The 25,581-nt window shown below is 41.8% G+C and overlaps 1 protein-coding gene across 1 annotated transcript; it reads right to left on the bottom strand.

Annotated features, from left to right (window-relative positions):
* Positions 1-535: 535 nt before the first annotated feature.
* On the bottom strand, positions 536-25,395 carry KCNIP1 (Kv channel interacting protein 1). The gene is made up of 8 exons (XM_010086704.1): positions 25,380-25,395; positions 16,682-16,806; positions 9,860-9,929; positions 6,972-7,042; positions 4,678-4,785; positions 3,679-3,783; positions 3,030-3,092; positions 536-820 (listed from the first exon to the last, which is right to left on the bottom strand). Exons 2-8 carry the CDS (start codon positions 16,781-16,783, stop codon positions 773-775), a joined length of 567 nt encoding a protein of 188 aa, XP_010085006.1. The 5' UTR covers positions 16,784-16,806; positions 25,380-25,395; the 3' UTR covers positions 536-772.
* Between the last annotated feature and the right edge of the window lie 186 nt (positions 25,396-25,581).

Below are 25,581 nucleotides of genomic sequence, written 5' to 3'. Positions count from 1 at the left end.
ACGTGCTGGGACCAGAGCAGGTATTCATCTTCCTGAACCAGCCCTTATAAACCTGCCCGGTCTTGCAAGAACTTACTATAATTGAAATGAATTTGTTCAGTAGTCTGAAATGTATATGTGCAACACATTTTGCTCCTTTCTGGCTCACCCTGGCATGAAGATCCTCTAGTTAACGTGTTCAGGAAAAACTCCACCAAACTCAGCATGGTGGCACCAGTGCATGTGAGAGGAGAAGCGGGATCTCTGCAGAAATGGGGATACGGGCTACACGGGCTGTCTGTGTAACGTCCTATGTACATTCACTGTTCATTGCTTACAGACTGCCCTGGTAGATTTGATTTTTGTCAAAGCAGATTAACGCAAGGCATTCATAAAACATTTTGCCATATGGTAGTATGGACCGAGCTTGTCATTGCAATAGATGGCCGAGTAAGCTATTGACATATGCTATCATATGTAATCAAGCTTGCTAGAGTAAAAGCAGGACTTATGCCTAGCAAACAACACTGTACATTACTCATTGAACTTTGAGTAGCAGTTCTCTCATCAGGATTTATTAAAATATTCACATGCTTCCAGAACGGAACAAAGGTCCATCGGCATCTCTTGGGGAGAAGAGGTGGGACCACTTGCATTCGGTTGCCATTTGGTTTGAGATGTCATACAAAATCCTCGCACACTGAACATGGCTGAATTGTAAAAAGCGTTCACCCAGAAAGAGGTCTCTGTTACACAGAAAGTCTCTGATTCCTCCAGCGCTTGCCAGACACTGTTACATCACGTTCTCAAAGAGCTGTAAGGATCGCATGATATTGTCGTCCTGAAAGCAATGAGAAGACACTTTCATAAAAGCAGCACTGAAAGCATGACTCGTAGCTTTGCATGGCACAGGAGGGGCTCTGCAGCTACTGCAGGCAACAGCCTTGCTTCCACAATGCCCTTCTTCCTCAACGAGCTGGAACTGATCCGTGATCAGGGCCTGATCCAGCAAAGCAGTCGTCTCCCTTTGACACCTTAGCTGGCTCTTCTCCTAAGCCTGACACGCAGCATGGGCTGTGCTTTACTGCAGAAAACCAGACACCAGCACTGAGCTGGGGACTGTGCTGAACCCTCAGACTTCAGTGCCCAACCGCATCTCATTGATTCTGAACGTGCAAATATGCACTCAGCTAATATGCTTCTAAAGTCCACACGAAATTGCAGGTTTTGAACTGATAAGCAAGCTGCCTTGAAGGACCACTTCATCCCAGAAATACAACCAGGTCAAACCTAAGAGATGCAATCTCAGCCTCTCCGAGGTTCCTAGATCCAAACAAGAAAATTGGAGACACAAGGGAAATCCCAGATTGCTTTTCATGAAGCCTCAAAACTGTATAAGCAGAGTGATATTCAAAAACATAATGATGATTTCTCCTCCAGGAATTCTGTTATTCTAAAAGTTAGAATGACTGTTTGTCTGTAATGTGAAAATAATTTTCCCCATTGAGCAACTGAAGAGATCTACTGCATCTCATTCCTCTGTCTTCCTTTGAGGCTGCATCTGTCTCACCTCTAGCACAGTCTGGTGGGTACTGGTACAAGGTACCTTGCATGGGAAACCAATCGTCCTCTCCAGAGCAATGCTAACAGTTCACTGCACATGAGCCCTATCCTCAGACACGGCAAAGGCAAGCACTGTAGTGCACTTTGGTTTGCTTTTCATAAAGACAAAAAAAACCGCCCATCTTAGTGTTGCAGGTCTTAGTGCCGTCTCTCAGGAAAGCACACGTGACTGTGCATCGGTCTGCACAGCCCCTAGTGCAAGTACCTCAACAGAAGGAACCAAACCCATGCTGGGGCACAGCATTAAACAAACTCTAACGGTTAAAAGCAAAGCAAAGCAAAGCTGCTTCCATACTGAGACCACTAATCACAAACGCGCATCCAGCCTGAAGGCAAATTATGAATGTGAAGAATAATGCATAACGCAAACGGTGAAATTAAAGACAAGGCCACAAATGAGCTAAACAATCAGGAGGGACCGAGAAAAAAATTATCCTTGTATTACGCATCTGCTAACAAGGATTTTGCCTCCTGGAGTCCCTGACTGAGAAGTAATCTGGATGTTGCCAGAGCCAGACACCACAGAAAGAACAGGAAGCCAGCCTAGACCTCTACAGTGAGCATCTTCACATCGCTCAGGTACAGAAGAGCTGTCTGATTGCAGAACAGGAACCAGGGAAATTAAAATACACAGGAGGGCTGGTATGCAAATATTTGCACCAATGTAAACATTCTAAAACGCACAGGCCATTACTGTCCTGATTAAATATCAGAGATATCTCTGAACAAACATTCACACAGTTAATTACAGCCTAAGACAACAGACTCTTGGCCAACTGCATGGTAATGCAGATGCTTGTAAATACCAGCAAATATTTATTACAGCCAACCTAATGTCAGGAATTTGCAAGAAAGAGCTTATTTCCAAAACACACACACAAAAAAACCATTGCTATGATGACAGCATTTGATTTCAATGTTTGACCATGTTTTCATGGTCAACTACAAGATTTTGAGAGACATTTAGCTCAGGGCAGTTCCAGCAACATGGCATCTGCTAATGACATCCAGGGGCAGCACACAGAAACAATATCAGCCTCTTAAGGAAAAGAAAAAAAAAAAAGGAAAAAAATTAAAAAGAAAGAAAAATACTACGGAAGTTTAAGGGTGTTAAAAGCTTTCTCTAGAGTTATCTGCTTGTCTACAGAATCAGGTACTGCGGTTCACTCAAGAAAATAAAGGCACTGGCCAGCAGCACTGCAAACAAAGAGGCCTTCTCCTGGGATCAGTCTGGCCCTACCTCCCCATTCAGTCACAGGCTTCATAGAGCACCACCAGGAACTCAATCTTGAAGCTTGCTTTTTCACAAAGCAAAGAAAACCTGGGATCATTAGCAGCATCTTGTTTCAAATGGAGTTTGTCCAAAGGGAAAGCAAATGCTGCGGCATGAGCTAGACGTTTCATTGCAGTTATCATTTTGTCCTTACCTCCTGACACGATTCAATAAACTCTTCTAAAGTTACAACACCATCTTTGTTTTTGTCCATTTTCTGCAAAATAAAATAAAAAAATATTTGTTTCTATAGGTAACGCTGCAATTGCAGTTTAATATAATATCTGATGCAATCCAAGTAAACCTAGGGCATTTCACAAGCTTAGATTACAGACTCAGTGTCATGGGATAAATTTGCCAACTGCTAAGGACTTGATTACTTTGGTATTTGGAGAACTTTTGAGGTCATCTCCGACTATTCCTTCCTTGACATACACAGCAACCTCAGCCCTTATTAGATCATTTATTTATTCGCTGCCTCGCCAACCAGCACCCATATTCCTGTCTCTCTTTACAGGCAGTTGAGAGAAGCAGCACCGAAAGGCTGCAACAGACTCAGAGGCTTCAGACTTGCTGGATGTGGCATTTCCCAATGCAAAGGGTCAGACTAAGAGACAAATGAGACACCTTTGGAGCCAGGAAATCAGCAGATACTAGCGTTGGGCTGACTGGCTGCTAGGGTTTACTCTGGAATATATAGTGAATATATAGTGGAGCATAGGATTGAATTTAGGGGTAGCTTTACAATTAAGTATCAGTGCATAGCTCAAGTGTTAAGAAAAAACACATCAAAAATCAAGTACCTGGAAGAATACTTCTACGTGCTGCCTTGGAGCATCTTCCCTGAGCACTGGATACGTGTATTTCCCCATCATATCATAAATTGCCTTTACGATATCCATCATTTCCTACAGCAGTGGCATACAAACACAAAAGGGAAATTAACAGAAATGACAGCCCAATTTTTTCCTTTACTGCCCTTTTCTTCACCCTCTTTCTCCTATTACAAAACAGCACAGAGAATGCCTGTACATGTGCACGCAGACAGATAGATGCATCACCAAATACAAGTTCATCTACAAAAAACAATCTCTGAACATGGCAGCTGCTGGGGGTGGTGCTGGGCTGCAAGCGCTGTGCTCGGTGCTGAGCACTGTGGCACCAACCTTGTCCCAGACCCTTCTCCGGGGCCAGGGACCTTCACGGTGGTCACTGGGCGTGCGGCCCTTCTCCACACATTGCACAAACTGCCACACAACTCCATGAAACCACAAACCCTCCAGGTATGCGCAGGAGTTTGGAGAAGGCTGAGCAAAATGTGTTTGGAAGCGTTCAGGTTACCATGCTCAAAACCAAGGCTTCCCACAAAGGGAACAAGCAATACCAGAAAAGAAGATAAAAACAGATGATAATGCGGGGTTTGGGAGGGGTGCTGGGGGCTTGTAGTGCTTCAGGTAAGCCCACACCATATCTCCTAGTGCAGCCAGAAACGCCTTGTGCCTCAGTCACCGAGTAGCTATTGTCACCATCACCCTCCCCTTCACAAAGGTTATGCTGCTCATAGACGTAACCAGGATTTTGCTCCTGGCTAAAGCAATCCATTAAAGGCACTATAATATAAGAAAAGATGACCACAAAATCACGCAATATAAGATCACTGTGCACTTTGCTTAGACACAGATAAATGCTCAAGTCCAGTATGATTTGCATTTAATTAGCTGCATGCAAAATTATTTGTGCTCTGCAACAGAAACCAGTTGGCTCTCCTCAGAAATCAACCACATTTGTCAGAACACCCTTACCTCCTTGTTTATATAGCCATCCTTATTGATGTCGTACAGATTAAACGTCCACCTTAGCTTCTCATGAACAGTTCCCCGCAACAGAATAGACAATGCCATCACAAAATCCTGGTTCAAGGCAGAGAGAGAAATGTGAATTTTCATAACACCCTCTTCTAAACTGCCTTCTTTATATAACGCCAATCAAAAGTTACCTTTTTAGGATAGAGCACATGGTTATCAATCTCTTCTGGCTCCCTTTTCCAAAAAAAGTGTCTTCTCTTACTAAACTCAATGGACATAGCAACCTGTAAGATGACCTGAGTACTGTCACACTAATGAATGTGTATGAGGTAACCAGAAAAACCAGAAAAGTCCTCAAGTACTCAACTGTAGCCACCGTAAAGGCCAAGCTTATGGTACGGGTTAGGCAGCTTAGCAAGGCTGGAAGGGAAGACCTAATGGGTGCTGCAGCCTTAAACCATCTCCTAAGCCCTGGGGTGAGGGGTGTGAAAACAGCATGGGCTAAACAGCAGATCCAGTCCAGGTCAGGCAGACCTAGACCCTGAAGTTGACAGGGCAGTGGCCACTCTGGCTCCTCAGACTTGCCAGGAACAGCACAGTACACTCAAGGCCACAAGCTAGGACACTTTCCTTGCTACCCATCTAAACTTATCATGCTCTAAACTCTACATACTGCATGAATATAAGTATGGCAAAATACATATCTGTTTCTTAAGAGCACTATGAGATGCTCCAGTGGCCATTTCCCTCCTAGAGATGGTCTGCTGCAGGATGGAGGCCCTTAGACAGCTGCTGCCTAGTTAAACACAGCTGGACTCTTAACTCCTGCAGTGGAAGCCGATGCTTTCTTACCCCCAGACCTCGGGTGCTATTGAAGGAGGAGGAGGAAAATCCAGCATTTTCTCTGTGACCACCCTGAGAGGGACAGAAAGACCCCAAACCTCTCTAACACTGGCAGCCTCAGGTTTTGTTCTCTGAGTAAAATCTGCCAGACTTGACCAGATGCAATTCCCACCACTAATTACTCAGTCTGGGACACAGCATTTTAACTGTATTTGTTTTTGTTTACAGTAAAGTTATTGCTTCCAATAACTTTGATTCATTGTTTCTACTGCACGGTGGCTGAGACACTGTAAGTAGTATCACTACAGGGATTTATTAGTACAGGCAGAGCTCTAAGCTAACAGAGCCATACAGCTCCTGATACCTCATTTAACGTACTTAGTCCTCCCATGTTATCTCCATTAGCTCTGCATGGGGCAGCACATCACTTCTTAGAAACCTTTGCTCCTTTTTCCCAAGGCTCAGGGGAATATGAATTTGCTGAACAATACAAAAAAGAGGACAAAACGCTTATGTCTGACAGCCACTAAAGAGACAGGTTTGCCAGGAAGGAAAGCTCAGCACTTTTTTTTTTTTTTTTTTTTCCTTAATAAATACTTATCTAAGCATTTTGTGGTCTCAGCCTGTTTAGGTTTCTGGAAGTCTCTACCTACTGAGGTAGCTGCCATATGCACAACTCCCACTGCAGCCACTGCCACAGACACATGCATATATATGGTAACATTCCCATTTTACGTTGGATAAATGAACTGATTTCTCACTCTTACCTGGAAATTAATGGAGCTCTTAGCTATTTGATGGCAAAGGCAAGACAGCCTACGATTTCTAGTTTTATGATCACAGTAAACTATCTTCAAAACTATGAAGTTCATCCTCCACAACCCTATGACTTAACCCGTCCCTCTGCTGCACTCCAACTACAGGTGTGCATTTGAAGGATGGCTATTTGTAGCCACAGCAACAGGCCTTTTAGTTAAAGGGTGGTTTGGTTTCCCTAGGAACGAAGTACCTGAAATGCTTGTTCAATCTAGCAAATAAGCTACACTCCCCCTCGCTCCCCATATTCCAGGAACATACAAATGTAACCCTGCACTGCACGATGACTGAAGAAGACACGCAATGCACTGGCTTTTCTTTGACATCCAAATTCTCTGTGCAAATCACTGGGCAGGACTGTCTCAGGCTCTCCTCTGTGCTACATAAATCTCTGCACTTTCTCCCTGTGGCACTGAATAACGTTATTTATATGTTTCTTTAGTAAAAGGAAACATGCAACTCCACCTGCATAAATTAAAGTGAACCAGGTTTTAAAATACCAACTGATTTTAGACTGAAACCTCTAACCCATAATCCAACAAATCCTACTAGTTTACAATGAAGAATGGATGGAGAAGCTTAAAAACACAGAACTAAGGAAGTGATATCAAAGGAGGATGCAAAACAATTACCTCAAACTTCACTGAGCCATTTTGTGCAGTGTCGAATGCATTAAAGAGATAATGCGCATACATGCTAGCATCTGAAAAACACAAAGGGCACCTATTGGTACAGCAGTTTATTATACACTAATGGCTCTAAACAACATTCATGACCTTACTTCATTTTGTATAAAAACCAACCTTGTTGCATTGCCAGATAGCCTATGAACCAGTAAATATTAACATGGACTTGCATATTCCCCACGCTGTCTCTTAAAACAGCCTTGAAATAAAAAAGCTTTTATTACAGTAGAAATTATCTGGATTACAGGACTGTACTTGAAAGAATGAGCAAAAAAACCTCCCAAGAGTGTCTCTGGGGCAAACAGAGTATTAGCTCTGGTGGGAAATGCAGCAAAAGCACCAAAGAGCGACTGCAGCATGTGCACTTCCTTCCTCTACCTTCTGCTTTGTGTGAGAGAGGGCGGAGATCCCCAGGGACTGTCCAACTTCAGAAGGGTCAAATTCCAGCAACATGAGTTTGGCCCATAACTGTCAAAGAACAATCTCATCCGAGGTGTATTTTTGTCCTTTTCAATCTTAAACTGCTGGTTTTAGAAAATCTTTTCTAATGAGAATAGTTTCTGTGGCCACACAAAGGATGGCTGCTAACTGGGAGAAACGGTCATGGTATGCAGAAAAGAAATCAAACAGGTGTGTGATCTGGAGTTTCACCGGCCTGTTCCCTGCTCTGGATGCACTTCACACTGCTCTCTGCATTACTAGGGCTCAGCTTTTCAAGACAGAAGCAACTGATATTAAATTAACTGAATTATTTCATTGCTATTCTACCAACCATGCACTTTTTTGTGTCTTCTGTTCTCTGTCTCTGCCTGGTGCCCTGTGCTATGTGGGCAGTCAGGTGGAAAGGCTCAGCATCTCTTTACTCTGATGCCTATGAAATTATTAAATACTTGCCTGTTATTTAAATCCAGGAAAGTGTAACAGTGTGCAGAAAAATCAAATACTTAAGTCACTGTCATCCGTAAGGACTGAATACACTGGACTTCAGGAAAAAAAATTGTCTACTACATGTTTAAGAGAAGGATTATGAAATAAAATAACTCCAGGAGAAAACCATAAAATAATTTGTGGGACACTCTTCCAAAAAACTTCTGTTAAGCTGAACTAAATAATAAACTAAAAATATTGAACTAGAGTTCTTATTTCAGCAGTGCATGATATCCATTAAGAAATACTAGATCACTAGTATCATTTGATGATTAGCAAAAATGCAAGCCTGTCAAGGATAGAAGCCCAATGGAACAAAAATATCACAAGCCTGGGATGACACTGCACAAAGTTTTCATCATTCAGAGGTACTTATGTACCTCTGGAATGTACAAGTTTATTTGTACAGAGAGCCATAAAAGTGAAAAAAATCTCTGAGGAATCTGAAATCTCGCAATTTATGATGCTAAGGTTATACAAACACTTTAGAAACCAAATGAAAGAGAACAGCATGAAATACAAAATCACATCTGCTGCTACACTGATTTATTATTAAGCGTGGTTGTACTTCTATCATCATTAACTGAAGGAGAACCACATTGCAAGGGAATGGGACACAAAAGAAAAAAAGGCACGTCTGTCAATCTCAGCAGGGGAGGAAAAAATCATCTATCCATGACAAGATGCAGTTTCCATGCCTGACTGTTTTTCACACATGGGAAGGAATGAGTGACCTGAGGTGTGTCACTTGAAGGAGTTAGTGCGGTTACTTGGAGTAACTGGAGTTCCTTGGACTTACTGGAACTTAGGTTGAAAACACAAAACACATCCAGAAATACCTTAAGATTATAAAACTTTAAAATTTTGCATAATTATTAAAAAAGTAAATTGAACAGTTGCTTTTCAGAAGAGAAACAAAAGCAACAACAATGGGAAACCATACTGAAATTTAACGTGAACTTTTTATAGGTGTACATCTTAAGAGTTCCCATGCATTGTAAAACACCAGCTTAATGTATTTTATCTTGACATTTAGTTGATAAACCACTTGTCGATAACCTTTATAAAGTAAATGCCCATGCTTACACTCTTGGAGAAACTTCAGTCATCATTCCACAATGAGTATAATCTGCAGCTACTACAGACTGGAATTTATTTGGAAAGCCTCAAATGCTGCATCTTTTACGAAAAGGTCCCATAAACCCTTCACTCATTTCTTTCCATTTGAGAACAATATCCCATGGAATGTATCCAGTTAGAAGAATATATAGAATCTCGATGTTTTTAAAAGGCAAGAACATGCTTTATTTGAGAGGTTTAATACAATACTTTAATATTCTAATAGATTACTTGACTTTGTCTTAATTAGTCACACAAACACAAAAATGATCATTTCAGGTAGCTAGGTGTTCACACATCAACTAGGAACTGCTTTAAGAATTTTAGGGAGGTTTGATTAATTTGCAGGCCAAAACGAGGTCTAGGACCCTCCTGTGCTACGTACAACATGCACGTGCCAGATAAACACACACAGCAGTCCAACAGCAGGGAGGCAAAGACACTCTGAGGGGAAGTGATTTAGCTTTCTGCCATCCAGAAAGACACAACAGAAAAAAGCATAAATTCCCAGCTTCTATCTTGGACCAATGCACTGTTTAGTGGAGAAGAAAGGGCTGACAACTAGTGGCAATCTTTAACGTGGGTTTCTCTGTATTCTTGTGAAATAACTGTTCAAAGGGTCTAACTTATTACCTTGCTGTTTGTGGTTCCGTTTAAGATCCTGCAAAGCTCAAGCTCAATTCACATGTCTTGTACAGATTATCTCAAGTACGTTCCCAGCCAGCTGGCAGTAATGAACGTTAAGGCATGCTTCAATAAACCCGACAGACGCAAAATACTCTGCTTACCTCCATGAGGAAAAAACTGTGCATAGATCTGTTTGAATGTCTCTTCATTAACAACCCCACTAGGACATTCCTGTTGGAAAACCGAAAAAGAAATATCAATTAAAAAGCCTGCTCTGCAAAGGTTCATTTGCAAAACTCTACAAGCCCAAAGAGAGCGATGAAACAAATCACATTCATGTTCTCACAGTGCTCTGGATGCAGAGGCTGTGCAGTTGAAGAAATTAAAATAATTCAGTCTGCAATTTCATCTTAAGCATCTCATAGACTTTGTTCACCATTATTAACGTTTCTAACGGTGTTTTCCACAATGTTTACTCCCTGGTTTACAGGAAGACCTAGAAAGGCAGTTCATGTCTTCTATCATGTGAAGCTTTCATCTGATAATTACAGCTAATGTTAGTGCCAGCTCACACTGCCCTGTCCAATGCCTCCACGCACATGAATTCATTAATCCTCAGCAGAAGACTGTAGCCAGATACCGGACACTGGTTCCATGGAAGCTAACTGTACATGCTGTACTTGTAAGTCCTTACAACCAAGCATTAGGCTGAAAAAGGATAATTTTTAACCTGTTTATCCACTCAATCTTCTGTAAACTTCTAAAAAGCCAGACTGTGCCCATGAAAATTTTCTAAACTGGCAACCTGTGCGGTTATTTTATTTTTAAGCTCTGGTACTAGAATGCAAGGTTTATCCACTCAATCTTCTGTAAACTTCTAAGAAGCCAGACTGTGCCCATGAAGATTTTCTAAACTGCCAACCTGTGCAGTTATTTTATTTTTAAGCTCTAGTACTAGAATGTAAGGCGTTTAATTTCACTTCTGGCTGTTTCGAAGAAGGGCAAACACTTGGGCAGAGGGTGGCAGATTTTCCGCCCTGAACTTCCTGACCTGCTAACTAACCAGCCTCCCGGGGCAGCATGCAGGAGGGGAAAGGGGGTCCCGGCCTGGAGAGCTTGCGCTTGCTCTGCTCCAGCCAAGCAAAATCCAAGCTGTTAGAGTAGTCTGGGGTAGGAGGTGCTCCCTGGGCATGTCTGCAGAGTCTGGCCAGTACCTGTGAAAAGGGAGACGTGGCAGGTGTGAGGAGCTGGGCCCGCAGCCACTCTGCACTGTCAGTGGTAGCTGAACTGAGGCCCTCCGGTCTGTCCCCTGCTGCAGGCACCTGACCCCCTTGACAGCAATTTAAATCCCCCAGCCCCAGCTGAGGCAGTATGTCACATGGAGCGAGGAGGGAGCAAGAGCACTGCTGCTCCAGGTAGGACATGCTGAAGATGGATTATCTGAGGAGGTTAATTCAGAATCTCTCATGAAAGTGGTGCGTATATCTTGGTTTGATGCTTAGCATTAAGTTAAAGGCTGGATTTGGAATCAAGAAAGTTCATCAGTTACTGACAGTGTACTCACTCCATGCATTCTCCTTCTGTGTCACACTACGATTGCCGTTTCATTTTAATACAGGTCCTTCAGCATGGACTTTTCACAGATCTACAACCCTTTGCACAAGGAAGCACCAGCTTTCAGTTTCTGGAACCTGACTGCTACTACCCTTGCCTGATAGCCCTGAATTCCTGTATACAGAGACACAGCAAACAGTTGATCCTGATGCTTTTTCTACCTACCACTTGTGATTTTGTAGATCTTCCCTTTGTTATCTCTTTTCCAGGCTGAAGCATCCCACCCTGAGAAGCAGGGAAGGCATCGAGCACCCTTTGACCATCCCTCCTCTGCATCTTTCTATTTCCACCACACTCTCTTTGAGACAGCAGCCCAGGGGACTGCAAGCCTGCAAGAAGGTAACAGCTACCACAGAAGTATTCTCCCAAAGTTCACGTTTCCTAAAGCTTGCAATTTAAAGAATATTACATAAATACTCCGATATTTCTTTTTAGTATCTTTTAATCATAGATCAGACCAAGTACCCTATTAACAGCCATTCTTGGGTTGAAATTTTCTCCTTGGTCACTGGAGTGCTGCTGCTCCAAGACCCCCACTGGGCCTTTGCAGAGTTTCAGAGTATTTGACCAAATTGCCATTCTTTTTAAGACTAAGCCTAGCACAGCACCTAACCATGCTTTCCAGCACAGTGCTACCGGCCAAACACACTAAGTGAAGATGCATTTCTTTCTCTCATCTTGATAAATACAACTATTATATTTAATAAGAACCACCACTTCCCATGCTTAAAGATAGTTTATAAAAGTAGGGACTGATTATTTTTTCTATACTTTCCAAAATTGCCGAGTCCCTTGGGTCTCTACCATGCTACATTAATAGCCCGTGTTTACTAAGAGCCCCAGCCCACAACCAACCACCCAGAGAATGAAGCTGAAGTCTGCGAAGGGCAGGCTGCTGCTGCCTGCAATCTCCTGTAGCAGTTTTGGCTGTTGTGCCTGATTAAATTTCCTGAATTTCCACATGATCCTCATTGCTTCTGATGCTCCATCTGGAAGCCAAATGAAAGTTTCCATCAAGCCTCCAGTAGTGCTGGGGAGAGGCAGCGCTGATGTTGATCAGCCTGTTTAGCTCTCTGTAACTGGATTGCTTTCAGACACACATGCTAGTACCAATTCATTTGCACTTAATTGATCACAATTTTGTTTTTATAAGAGTCAAATAATGCTCAAGAGGCTTCATTAGTGCTACAGTACTACTTAATTCAGCTGACTCGAAAGAAATCTCTTGTGAAAAGGAGCGGGTAAGCTTAGTGTCAGTTTAAATTCCACTGAAGATAAAGATTCACTTATTCAAGAAAAACTTCCTGGCAGTATGAAAAGGCACAGTCCTTCACCATAACATTCGTAAGGCCTTCCTTCCACGGCAGGGGGTCACACTTCAGGTAAACACCTCTCATTTCTTTAAACTATGAATTATTTTAAAATGTCTAACAAGAACAGTGAACGTTTTTTTGTATTGCTGTCAAACACAGACAGAACCCCTCATTTTCAAAAGCTATCTATCGAGCACTGGCATTGACAGCACGAGTCATGCATTTGAGTCTACCCTCAGACTTCTTTTAAAGGACCAAACCACAAAGGAGCTGAATCCACAGTAAAACAAAAAAAAAAACAAAAAAAAAAAACCACAACCACACAAAAAACCCAAACCACAACAAAAGAAAATAAAACAAAAGTTGCACTTGCTGTTCTCTCTTCTGCTGTAATTGGAAATTAACTCCACTGATTGCTTTCAAAGATGTGCAATGCAGACACATGGGGATCAGCAGCAGAACTGAAGTGGGGCTAAACATAACATGCCCATCAGACTGTTCCGAGCTAACTAGGCCAGAACACGAAAAGGAATACTCAGAGGTTTAGCAAAACATAGTCTATCTGACCACAGACAAACTCTAACATATTCTCCTTCAGGATAGACAATCCAGATTTGAATCCCTAAGCATTCACATGTTCCACTTATTTTGTTTCTCTTAATATGTTCGCCCAGTTTGGGGATATTTGGGGGATTATTAAAGTATCAGAACATTTCTACCGTGCTCACAGTGCTTGCTTTAGTGTCCAAACACCTGATTTGTTACACGATTACATCTGATACTCCCCTTCATTAGAGGTTCACACTAAAGCAAGGTAAGAATTTCTCCAACAGCCCCTCAGTTATTCAGGATGTCTGTATTCTGATTTAGTATTAGAAAATTATCTCTTGCAGCTAACAATCATTTCCCCTAACAACACAGAACCCCTCAAGTTGAGCAAAAAATCCCACAAAAATTCCAATCCTTTTAAATCTACGTACTCCACTCCAAAGACTGTAAATCATTAGAAACATGGTCAAAATCAGAGATATTGAATTACTGAGCTCAAACCTCTGTCGCTGGTCGCTTTATTAGTCATCAATTTACCAATTTTAATCTTAAAAATAGTTTCTTGTTCTCCTCCCTCCTCATAACTGTTCCCCAAACTTCACTCCTCTGGGGAGTGGAAACTTTCTTCTAATTCCAGGCTATGCCTATTCATGGCCATTTTGTTCCCATGCCAATATTGCCTTTTAGCTCAAACGGTTCTCTCTCATGATGCAGACAGGAAGCATCACATTTTATTTTGTTAAGCTAAACCAAGGCAAGATCCACCAGAGGTTCTGCTGGGTTTTGCCATCTCTGCTACCTTGCTTTTGCAGAACCACAGCCAAAGAAATCACACCAAACGCCTTGTGCTAACCTGGTCCAGACTGACAGCAGCTAACTGGAAGGTGCAGAATGCACCTGGGGAGAGGATGAACTGCTAAGATAAATGTGCACTTTTGGTCCTGGCATCAAGAGATGGGGGCCAGCACCCTTTCACAACTGGAAAAGAAAGCCGAAGGCAAAGTGAGAGGGGACATCTGGCCAGGTAGCAGGGACACTGCTGGTTAGTGTGCTCTGCTTCTCTGGAGTGGCAAAGGGTCTGAATCTAGTGGAAGCCTTCATCAGTCTGGTGCAGAGACACCAGACCCAAGCAGCGACACACTAGAAAGAGACCGTGAAGGTTTGGAGGAAGTGGGGAAACAGATTTTGGAGACTGAAAAAGGAATAAAGCTACTGAAAATTAAGACCCCAGTCAGGCGGGGCACTAGCCGAGAGGCTACCCTAGGCTGCTTTGAACTGCCTTTGGTCAGACACCATCCATGTCCATGAACATCGAACCCTCAGCTCCTGCGGCTGCAGCCAGGCTGAGAGGGGCCTCGTTCTCTCCATTTCTGTTACAAGTGCCCCTAAATGGCTCTGTGAGTATCCAGGTGCTGCCTCATGATTAAACAGGACCTATCCAATCACCAAGAGCAAGCAGTAAGTACAAGCCAGAGAGAGGAAAATGACTGTATTCCCACAGGGATTTTGAATCTCCAGATGGCACTGTAACATCATCCCAAAAAGCAGACGGTTTGGTACAACAGCAAATATGGTAACAGCTGAGTCAGTTTGCCTGCTGTGCATAATTACTTATCCCATTGAAACCATGATTTACAGGCTACAAATGCTAAAGCTGCCCTTTCATTTCAATTTAACTTTAGATATTAAAGCCTGATGCATATCGTGGGCATAGCAGCTGGAGCAAAACAGACTGCTTTGTCCTAACAACCTGATACAAAACAAGATCTTGTCAGCACTGCCAATTAATACCAAGACCTTCAGTAAGCTCTTAGGAAAGGAGTTTAACTCACAAGTTAAATGCACTTATCTATCATTCTTGCCTCTGTACTGCAAAGCGACAGCAAAACTGGGAGGGGCAAGGGGTAAATGTCGCATCTGCTGAGAACTGCAAGGCTGCCTCTCTGTTTTGCGTTGTAGCTGCTGGCACAGCCAGCTCCTCCTCTCAGCATGGAGCAGTGCTCTCCCATACAGGATTCACAGCAAAAGGCACAATACAGAAGGCATTTCGGAGATCTCAGCAAAACGCAGAGGTTAACAACTCAGTCTCCCACCGCAGCCAGTCATGTCTCATTATATTGTATAGTAACCTGTCAAGCTCTGTCTCAAATCTGCTGACTGCTCAAAGCATGAAAAGGTTTCAGAATATCAGTCTTCAGCAGTTAGCAAACTTCACACATGAAATTACCTACGTGCAGCAAAGGCTGTACTAATACAACACACGCACCAAACACAAAAACATAGAAAGCTGAGCTATGCCTTGGCCCACTTAGGTGAGTGGTGAAATAAGGGATGAAACCACCAGATTCCCTGGAGAAGTCAAGTATACATTGGAGATGTGATTCAATCAGATTTCAAGAATCTATCAAAATGAAAGGCCCTTCTCAACGTCCATCAGGTTTCCCTCAACACTGCCTGTATTTAAGGCAGATCAGCCTTCTTTTGGCAAGTTTCTACCCAATAGACTTGACTTTCTCCTTCCAAGAAATCTCAGCATTTTGCTGTGACAGTAGCTGAAATGCTGGAGCTGTCCTGCAAGACAACTTAAAAACCACCCTGTGTTTATTGAGCTAGCTCCATACTGATCTATTAATCACCATAAAAACATCAGCTGGCACAAACCACCTGGGTGACTAAATCCAGACCCTCAGGCAACCATGTAATGAGTATTCATTCTTCAAGATCCATAAAACATCTGTTCCATGTAGCCTCAAAATTCCCTATCTGTTTCTGTTTATTATGATGAGCCCCTCAGAGACAGCAGCAGGTGACCTAGAAGCTGAGGCTTGCGGAACCGCAGGCTCCCTGCTACCAGGGAGAACGTGGCTGGAACAGAGGGTCCCAAAGACGAGGGTGGTGCTGCTCTGTGCATGCAGTCATGCCAACTGGAACGTATCCCGTCTTCACCTGAAACTAGCCTCTCTCTTGTCTCCTCAGTCTTGATAACCATTTACTTTTGATTTCCCTTTGGCTCCTGTCTTGTTCCTTATGCTGGACCTTATAGTCCTAACGTGCTCTAATAACATCCTACTACAAGAGCAGGATTTCTCTAGAGAGAGAAAGGATAAAAAAAGCCATCCTGGGCAGGTATTCACAAGCAAACAGTACCTCTTATATTTGAACATGAGGAACTGACAGCAAGAATTAAATAAGTAACCATAAAACCATTTGCAGGTTATCCTGAAGTATTGGCACAGTTGAGGAAATTGCAGTGTGCCTACTAACACTTGGGGAACAAATTTAATGAGAATATTTTGTACTAAATGTTAATCGAAACCCAGTTTCAGGCAGATTATGGTGTCATAAATATTAGATGGAGAGGCAGATTGCGCTCATTTTGCTGTGGTAGGGAAGATTGAGTACAAAACTACTAATGTTTAGCAGGGGAATGATACAAAATGCAGCTGAGCCGTTGAGGCTGGTAGGGACATACATTCTAGACTCTCTTCACTGCAGTATTGTTCTTACATTTTTAAATCCTCTGTAAAGCACTTGAAGTTCTCTTTTAGTGAAATTGGTTTGTGCTTCAAGCTGTTCCAGTCCTTCGGGTCTATGGCACACCGTAGTCATTTCTAATTCATCTTCAATTTTATCTGAAAGAGAAAACAAGACAGTATTTATTTTGGTTGTTACCTTTGCTGTATTAACATGATGGATAGAACAGACTGGATTTCAAGAGCAACAGAAAAAAAAGCAACCATCAACAGAACCGATCTGTGTAACTGTTTTCAACCTCTTGAAAGCACAATAAAAGCCATATAAGTAAAGCAATAGCTTACATTTCTTACTGGGCTGCCAGTTAGCTCCCCATTCACAAAGCCAAAACTGGAGGTGAGAACAGAAGGGCAAGCAGCAGATACACTGCTCCAAAAGGCAACATCAGATATTTACCTTTTTTTGGAGGAATAGGCCTTTCAAAGTACTAGCTTTAAAGAAAGCTGTGCAAATATAAGTGAGAGAGCAGACATGCTTAAGCATATTAGACAACGGTATCATACTGAGGGTAAACAGCGAGGGAAGCTCTCCTGGGTGCTAACCAAAAAGCTTGCTACAGAGACTAAGGGTCACTTTAATCCTAGGAGAAATCCAAATGATGTCCACAGTTGCTGAATCTGAAATGAATCCAGTCTACATTTGTATGGACTTTTTGGGGAAACAGATAAGCAATGAAAAATACTTATGCGCATTTTATTCAAGAGAACGTTCTCCCACAAGGAAGAAAAATACTCGATCCTGTATTACCTATTAATCCTATATTACCATAATCTCATCTCTTTTCTGATGCATGTTTTCACACGTCAAGCCCATTTCCCCAGCAGTATAGGTAATGCCCAAGTATATACAGATGCTTACTGTATGTCAGTTTAAGATTCTCTAAACTTTGGTGACCAGATGCGATTTTCAGCTGCCATGAAAAACCTGTCTACATCCAAAAGCTGCTTGGCATAAAAGCTAACACTCCCCTTATTATCAAAACCTCACAATTTATGCCCTGTAAAAATGTCCTAGGTTATTGGGCTCAAGTATCCTACTTTTTCTGGAAGACAAGGATTTTATGAGAAATGTGCAAGGAAATGGAGTCACTCTGAACAGAGGAAAGGTATGAATTCAGAGCAGATGGGGACAGTGAAAGAACAGACCAGACTAAAGCTATATTTTCATAATTAATTCTGCACATATATATGAATGTTATTAAGGGAGAACACACATAAATGAGTAATAATGGTTAATTAACATTGGTTTGTTGTTTCAATATTAAGAAATCAGTTCGAAATATTGGTGAATTCAGCCATCCTCCTAATCCACTGTGTCTGGAGCTTCACAGTCAGCATTTGTGGGGCCTTAGAAGTAAAAATACTTGCCTTATTGACTTTGAGCACAGGCATGAGACTGTAACAGCATAGGACAGGAGGAGAGTATCACAACCATTTATGATGCAGAAGAAATTACTGAATGCTGGCAAGTGGCCAGCAGGAGACACCTTCTCCACACAAAGGGAAAATGAAGAGTCTAGAAATTATAGCTCCTGTTAGAAGAAAGGAGATGGAAAAGGATGTCTGCTACAGGAAAAAGAGCAGAATAAGTGGAAATAGCCATTTTCTTTGAAGGAGAAGGCATGCCACAAAATGAAGGAATGCAGAAGAAGCTGTAGAGAGAGAAAAAAGTGAGGAAGAAATTTCTTAAAATGAGGGAAGGGGAATGAGTGGTTGAAAAAAGGAGAGGAAATCCATTTAGAAGGGAGCCAGGTTAGGGAGACTCATCACTAATCCACACACTGTATAGGAAATACCCTTTTGTTTACCTTTGGTTAATGATGTTACCTAAAACCCTTTGCAAAATGCATGTAACCCCAGGTGACTCTCCTGCATTCCCCTCCTGTCCCCCAATGCAATGAGCAGCTCACACATGACGCTGACATTTCGTTTCTGCACAGGAAGACATGTATTTTGCGCTGTGTGGTACATAAACAAGGTAGGCTCTGAGCCTTCCTCTGCTCTCTAACCAGTAAACCATGCCCAGCTTTTCACTGACATTCCCTATTGATTCAGTCACTTTCCAGTTCTTTACAGCTCCAGTCAATGTAAAATACTAGCTATCTAGTCTCAATATCCCATAATGTAATTCAACAGAGAGGAAAAAAAGAAATCTATGCAACCTCGTATAAATGGTGAGGCTAATGAGGGAAGCCAGCCTGCTTGATTACTCTCATACCTGGTTTTATTTACTCTCCTACAATGTGGAGGTTCATGGGGTTTCTACAGAGGCAGGAAAGATCCATCTGAGAAAAGTCACGCTCCTTGCAAAAGCATTTTGATATGACTAATTTTTTGCGTGTGTTTTATTTGCCATATACTTCCCCCACCTCCTTCTTAGGCAACCAGTTTTCCAAAATGGAATTTGTGTTAGTACTCCAAAAACCAAATGATTAAAGAGGAAGGTCTTGCTCATGGAAATGTGCTCTATAGCTCCATGATAGCTTTAAAGAAAATCTGTGGAATTACAGCTCAAATGTCAAGAGTTCTTTGGCTTATCCACATGGCTTTTATATGAGCAGACCCAAAATTAGGGTCTTAGAATTATTTTTTCAAAATATTCTTGAATAAAATTTTACTTGATGAACACTGTAATTTAATAATGGTATATTGTCTTTTGATAATACTGGCCTTATTCAGTGAATCATTATTTCAAAAGAGTGCAATTAATCTTCTTCAGCTCGTCCTGCAAGAATAGGTTTTTCCAACAGTCAGTTCATGAGCTTTGGTCCCCCAGGGTGGATATTTCTATGTTAAAAATAAGCCAGATTATTGTTGTAGATTTGATTTTATTTCCCATGCTGAGAAACGTGGCTCTTCTCTTTATAACAATCTGCAGAAAGGAAATTATGAAAAATTCATCCCTTTCAAAGGGATGCTCTGCTTTTTTGTTCCGTTCTCTATTCCAGAACCAGCATTAACCTCTGCCTCTGAAGAGGATCTGATGGTTCCCTGTGGGTTAATCCTTTTGTCTGCTTCCTCTTCCCTTCCCAAGGGAAATATTTTGAAACTTAGCAAAAAAAATTGTGAAGGTTTAGATCTGGCCAAGGCGGCACTCAAAATGACACAAGACCAACAATTTTCCAGTAAACACACTCTAAAAATGGTAGAAATTGTTCCTTCAATGGAACGTGCCCCGATGCAACAGAGCAGTCCTGGGCACTTCTCGGAGCCTCGCTGCAGAAAATAAATCCAAGACAGACTTATTAGGTCATTTTGTCCATCACTTGCCAACAAAGAGCTACTTTCCATGGTGTTTCATGATAATATCTGTTTTAAAAGATCAAACTTATTCTAAATGAGTAACTACTTCACATTCACAGGCCTCACAACTCTAGCATTCCCTTGCTTGTGTTCACCAGACATTTACATTTAAACTTTTCTCAGCTGTCATCCCATAGTCAAAGATATCCCTCCAGCAACGACTCTTTCATCCCTGCTCCCTTCCTGGCGAGAGCCTGCAGTGGGCATAGCACAGACCTCAGACCAGGGAGGAACCCGGCGCTGGAGACCCAAGGATACAAACTGCTCTTCTGTGCAAATCGATCCTTTCCAACTCAATAGTCCCCACACCCTCCACAAAGATCTTTTTCTCATTATTGGATCCCTTTCGTTCTTTTCTCTTAAGTCAGCTCTTTTCAACCTTTTTCTTCCATTCACTGACACCCTACAAATTAACCACAGTAACCTCAGTGGCGAAGGAGACTGTCACTTGCTCATCTGCCCTTGCCTTTTATCATGTATATTATATTTCCTCTTATTTACATTTTCATTATCACACGGGCTCAGTCCCTCCCAGCTCTTCAGGGATGTCACTGTATGAAATATGAGCCCTTGCATTTATAAACGCCATCATTTTATTAAACTGAAGCTCATTTTATGGTGGTGAGTGCAAGCAAAATGTGTATATGTATAAATACACACATGCCAAGTTAAAGCTTTATTAGGAAAGCGTGATGTTATATTTTATCTAATATCATGTTTTTCCTCTGTTTTGCCTTGTTTACAACTTGCTGAACACCCTGAGAAATTTGAGCATGGGAAACAGGCACACCACTGGTTTAAAGTTAATGTTCTTCTCCTTGAATTTGCAAGTGCATGGAGAGACCTAGGGACTGGCTGCAGACACTCCAGGGGTGCGTGTGGTCACCTCCCCAGCTCAGGTGACACATGAGATGAGATACAGCTGTTGCCTACAGCATCCCTTCTGAGCTGAAACTAAGCCCTGCCCTGCTCACCTCAGGGTCTGGGTACCATACAGCTGGCTGGTGAAAATGGAACTTCAGCAAATGGGTCCAAATTTATTACTATGGATCTCAAAGCACCTGTTTTTTTCCTGTTGGGTTATCCGTGCTTATCAATTAGGGGGACTATGTAACTAAAACAGGAGGTTTCTTCTGCTTGCAGGTACTGAGAAATGATAATTCACTCTTTTTTTTAGCTCCAGCACTTGTTGAAATCATCCCCGGGTTAATCCCTTCTGTGCCAGATGGCTGCAGCAAGTTGTGTCCTAGGTTTAGGAATTCCTGCACTGCTCAGCCAGTGCAGAACACGCCTGTGCATTTGCTTAGCTGTTTCTCTTGCCATGTGTTTAAAACTGGAGGAATGGGGAGTAGCACATTTTGATTTATAATTTGGCCACATTTTATGGCTGCTTTAATAGCAGGGTATGAAGCCTGGGTCTGGTAGAAGTGCCTGTAGTAATCTTACTCCAAAGTAGGTCCAGGTTATAACAATTACTTAATCTGGCATCTTTTTGCAGAAGATCATCATCTCTATTTGCTTAGCCCATAGGACAGGCACATTTTGTATATCAGGCAAAATAAATAGTGGCTTCACTTTACAAAAAAAATGATCCTGACATACTTGCATGCACATGCATATTTAATGGATTGTTGCTAATGGAAGATACTGTATTTAATTTCCCTGCTGCTTGCTCAAGAGCAGAGAATGAATTCTCATTAAAGTAGATCAATATTTTAACTGAATACACTTTGGAAATTACTTAATGAGGCTTGCTTTGTACATCCTTTCATATTGACTCTAATTTTACCTTTTGTTATCTATTAACTGAATACACTTTGGAAATTACTTAACGAGGCTTGCTTTGTACATCCTTTCATATTTACTCTAATTTTACCTTTTGTTATCTTTAAAATTTGAAGATTTCCATATTTAGACTGCCTGCAAATGGCCCTGTGTTTCCCTGCTGTAAACTTTGCTGAACAGAATTTGCATTCTCTGAGTGATAAACTGGAGTAATTTAAGCCTATTCATGCAAAAGCTGCCTTGTACATCTACATGCCGACAGACAAAATTGTTTCATCATTGAGGAAAAGAGATTTTCAACCACAGCTGACTATTGTTCTCCACCACAGAACCAGGCAGAGGGACTCACGTTCTACCCTTACGCTTATCCATTGTAAAGACCAAAAATCTGTTGATTTTGAAGGAAAAGGACCTGCTCCAGTATTTCACCTTTACAGATCTTCCTGTTCCTTTGGACACAGACACATTTATCTGCCATGTTATGGTCAAACATTGTTTCATTGTCAATACATCTTAAAAACACACAGGTAACATAATAGGCATCCAAGGCAGCTACATGAACAGCGGCACTGCCCACAACCAGCTCCTGTAGGTGCAATGCCTGTTGGAGACCCAGCCAGGAACTCGGCAGCAGCAGGCACAATACGTGCCGCTGTCAGCATGAAGTCCTAAAATGCTCTGCTGACGGCACATCTTCTCCTATTTCCATTCAAAAATGCCGAATCAATATTCTTCAGATCTAACAATCCTTTCCTCGTAAGCAGAACAGATTAAATTGGTCACAAACAATGACAAAGTTGTATTTGCGTAGTATAAAATAAGAAAAAAATTGTGTGTTATGTACCAGCTGCTATCTCAGCTCTGGCTTAAAATGCTCTGCTGACGGCACATCTTCTCCTATTTCCATTCAAAAATGCCGAATCAATATTCTTCAGATCTAACAATCCTTTCCTCGTAAGCAGAACAGATTAAATTGGTCACAAACAATGACAAAGTTGTATTTGCGTAGTATAAAATAAGAAAAAATTGTGTGTTATTTACCAGCTGCTATCTCGGCTCTGGCTTTGAACAGCTGTTGGGTCCAAATTCATTAACCTGCCCGTCCTTCCTCTCGCTAGCGGCTGCCTCTACACAAGCACCATGTTGCACAAAATCACAGGGTTGGTTTCGCTGGGCCAAACTCACTTGTGAAACACAAGAAACTTCAAACACCTTTCCCACAGCAGCCACACCTGCAATACTGCAGCATTTCCAGCCCTCCAACCTGGCAAACCAGCAACAGCAATGTCTCATTGCATCGCTAGGGCTGGCCAAGGACAACCCAAGGCCCCAAACACAGTTTAAAGGGAGGGTGTAAATGATGACTTAATAAAAATGCAAATGACCCTGTCCCCTGCTTCCAAAGGCTGCAAGGTGAAATGGTGTAACGCCAGGCTCCGTGACTAATGGGAAGACTTGAAAACACGTTGCTTATAATAAATTCAGTTTTTGTTAAAGAAAAAAATCCAGATGTAAAATACAGCTAATGTGCCCAGTGTTAATTGTAAAACTGACAAGTATTAGATGAAATGGGTAATTTTACAAATACAGCAGGAGGGGATTAAATTATGTGCAAGAATTATTAGACTGCATCTTGTTTTTATTAAAAAAACATTAGCTATATTTTAGGAGCAAGGACCTGAAAAAAATTAACTCTAGTTTATCCACGTTGTCTTTGAAATTAATCTCCAGACAGAATACTTGCTTGGCCAGATCTCGCAGGAAACAGATCCTGCCTGTGGGCAACCAATTGCAAATATTTGAAAATTTCATGAAGAGAAATAACTGAAGGCCTCAGTCCATAAATGCTCATTAGAGCAGAAAGTTATGGGAATGGGAGTGAGGCAAGAGCCGTCCTACTGATGCAGACCCTGCACATTGGCTTCAGTGTTCCCCCCGCTGCTCTAAGCGGGAGTTGTAGGAAATACTGCTGCTGTGAAGTCCTTCGAGGTTTGTGGTTCCAGATCCCTGGGGCAAAGGCAGCTACCAAATACTGTTCCACCATCTGGAACAGTCAAAATAACCCTGTGCAATTCCATGGGTTTCTACCAAGAAAAAACCTAAGTGTTAGCTTTTAAGCAACCCCATCTGGCAAATACTTACAAATCAACAAGGCTAGCCTAGCAGGTAGTAAGAATACTGTTTTGCCTGCTGACATTCCCAGAATGACAGCTCAGATAGGACTTAAAACATGTACCTGCAAATCTATGAATCCTAAAAAAGGGTAAAGTAAAATCTGCTCAAACATCAATAAAAAAATGGCACTAAGATACCTACTGATGTATCTAATATTAAACACATTTAATTTAAACTGAACAGTCCTTTATTAATAAATTATTGTTGTTATTATTAGTATTATCGCCTGACTGAAGAGATCAATTTCCAAACCAAAGGGACTCTCCAGCCAATATAACAAAAAGGAACAGATGTCTCCTTATCCACTCCCTTTTCCCAAAATGATTTTTTTTACTCCTTCAGGTCCATTTTCACCACTAAATCAGCAACATCAAATTCATTACACAAGTAATCAAGCTTAGCAAGGTTGTTCTGCTCATGCGAACCTGCAACACCACCAGCTGCAGAGAAAAGCTACATGAAAACATAAAAAAAATAGAATTTTAAGATTTCTTGGCTAATCCTTGCAATCATCTATGCAAAATATCACGTATAAACACTTTGCCTCTATACTCCTTCAAGTGGTTTCACAGTTGTACACAGGGAAGCTAAAACAAGGTTATACTCTGAAATAGGAGGTGCAGGAATAGTCAGAGGCCACACGTACCTCCAAAATGTCTTTCTGGCACACAACTAAGACCAGGTACAATGATTTGAACATGAACTACACAATGCCAAATTTTACTTGGAGTGTTTCTACAGACACTGCATTAACTCTCCTCATCAGCAGCAATCGCTTTGCTGTGGCCATTCCCAGCCTAGCAGACAGCAGGGTGTCCTTCCAGGGCACTGGACCCTACATGGGACAGCACTTTCTTTTCAATTTTCCTTGTGCATTGACACCTATCTGTAACAACATTTATAAGGGAAGCAACTTGTCAAAACAGGTGGAAAACCACTGAAAGCTTGCTGGGTGCTTTGCTGCTTTTCCATGGGGATGCTGTAGAAAAAGTGCTTTGGGACAAGCGCCTTCTTCCAAGCAGCTGTTGAATGTGCAAAAAAAGTTCACTAGAAAGGTTAGAAAATCACTTCCCTCTGATGGTTTTTTGGAAAATTCCCACTAATACCATCTCTAAACTTTACATGGAGACAACCTGAACTAAGTACTTAGCATGCCATGCAATAAAGCACTGCACAGAGAAGGATGTGGAGGTTGAGTAAAAGCTGGAACTGCCTTCATCAGAGGGAACTCGGCTGCTCCCCGGGCTGCAGCCTTATCCAGGAACGGGGCAATGTTCAAGCACCTTTAATTTTGTTTGCTGCCAGCATGGAAAGTGAGAACAAACTCAGCCAGGAGAACCTGTTTTCTAGCTTAAACTTTTGCTACAAAACTTATATGACCGATAGAGTCAAACTGTTTTAAATTTTACCTCTCTGATACACGTAAAACCATCGAGCAGGGTCTAGGAAAAAGTAGGAAAAAAATTTAACAAAAAGAAGGTGACAAACATACACAGCTTTGTCTTTTGTTAATTTTAAGGTGACATTGGATGTGTTCTGCAAGTGCCATAGGGTCCCCTTACCCAGTGACTGTAGGATTGTCTCCAGGTGTGTTTTACATTTTTTTTCCCC

The sequence above is a fragment of the Pterocles gutturalis genome, unplaced genomic scaffold, assembly GCF_000699245.1.
Source record: "Pterocles gutturalis isolate BGI_N339 unplaced genomic scaffold, ASM69924v1 scaffold13201, whole genome shotgun sequence".
Classification (NCBI taxonomy): domain Eukaryota; kingdom Metazoa; phylum Chordata; class Aves; order Pterocliformes; family Pteroclidae; genus Pterocles; species Pterocles gutturalis.
This window is presented reverse-complemented; position numbering and strand designations above follow the sequence as displayed.

Coding starts and splice junctions, on each gene's coding strand:
- KCNIP1 (XM_010086704.1), bottom strand. CDS start 16,783: ATGACTACGGTGTGCCATAGACCCGAAGGACTGGAACAGCTTGAAGCA. Junction 9,930..16,681: donor TTTACAGAGGATTTAAAAAT/GTAAGAACAATA, acceptor GTTTTCCAACAG/GAATGTCCTAGTGGGGTTGT. Junction 3,093..3,678: donor ACGTAGAAGTATTCTTCCAG/GTACTTGATTTT, acceptor TTTATTTTGCAG/AAAATGGACAAAAACAAAGA.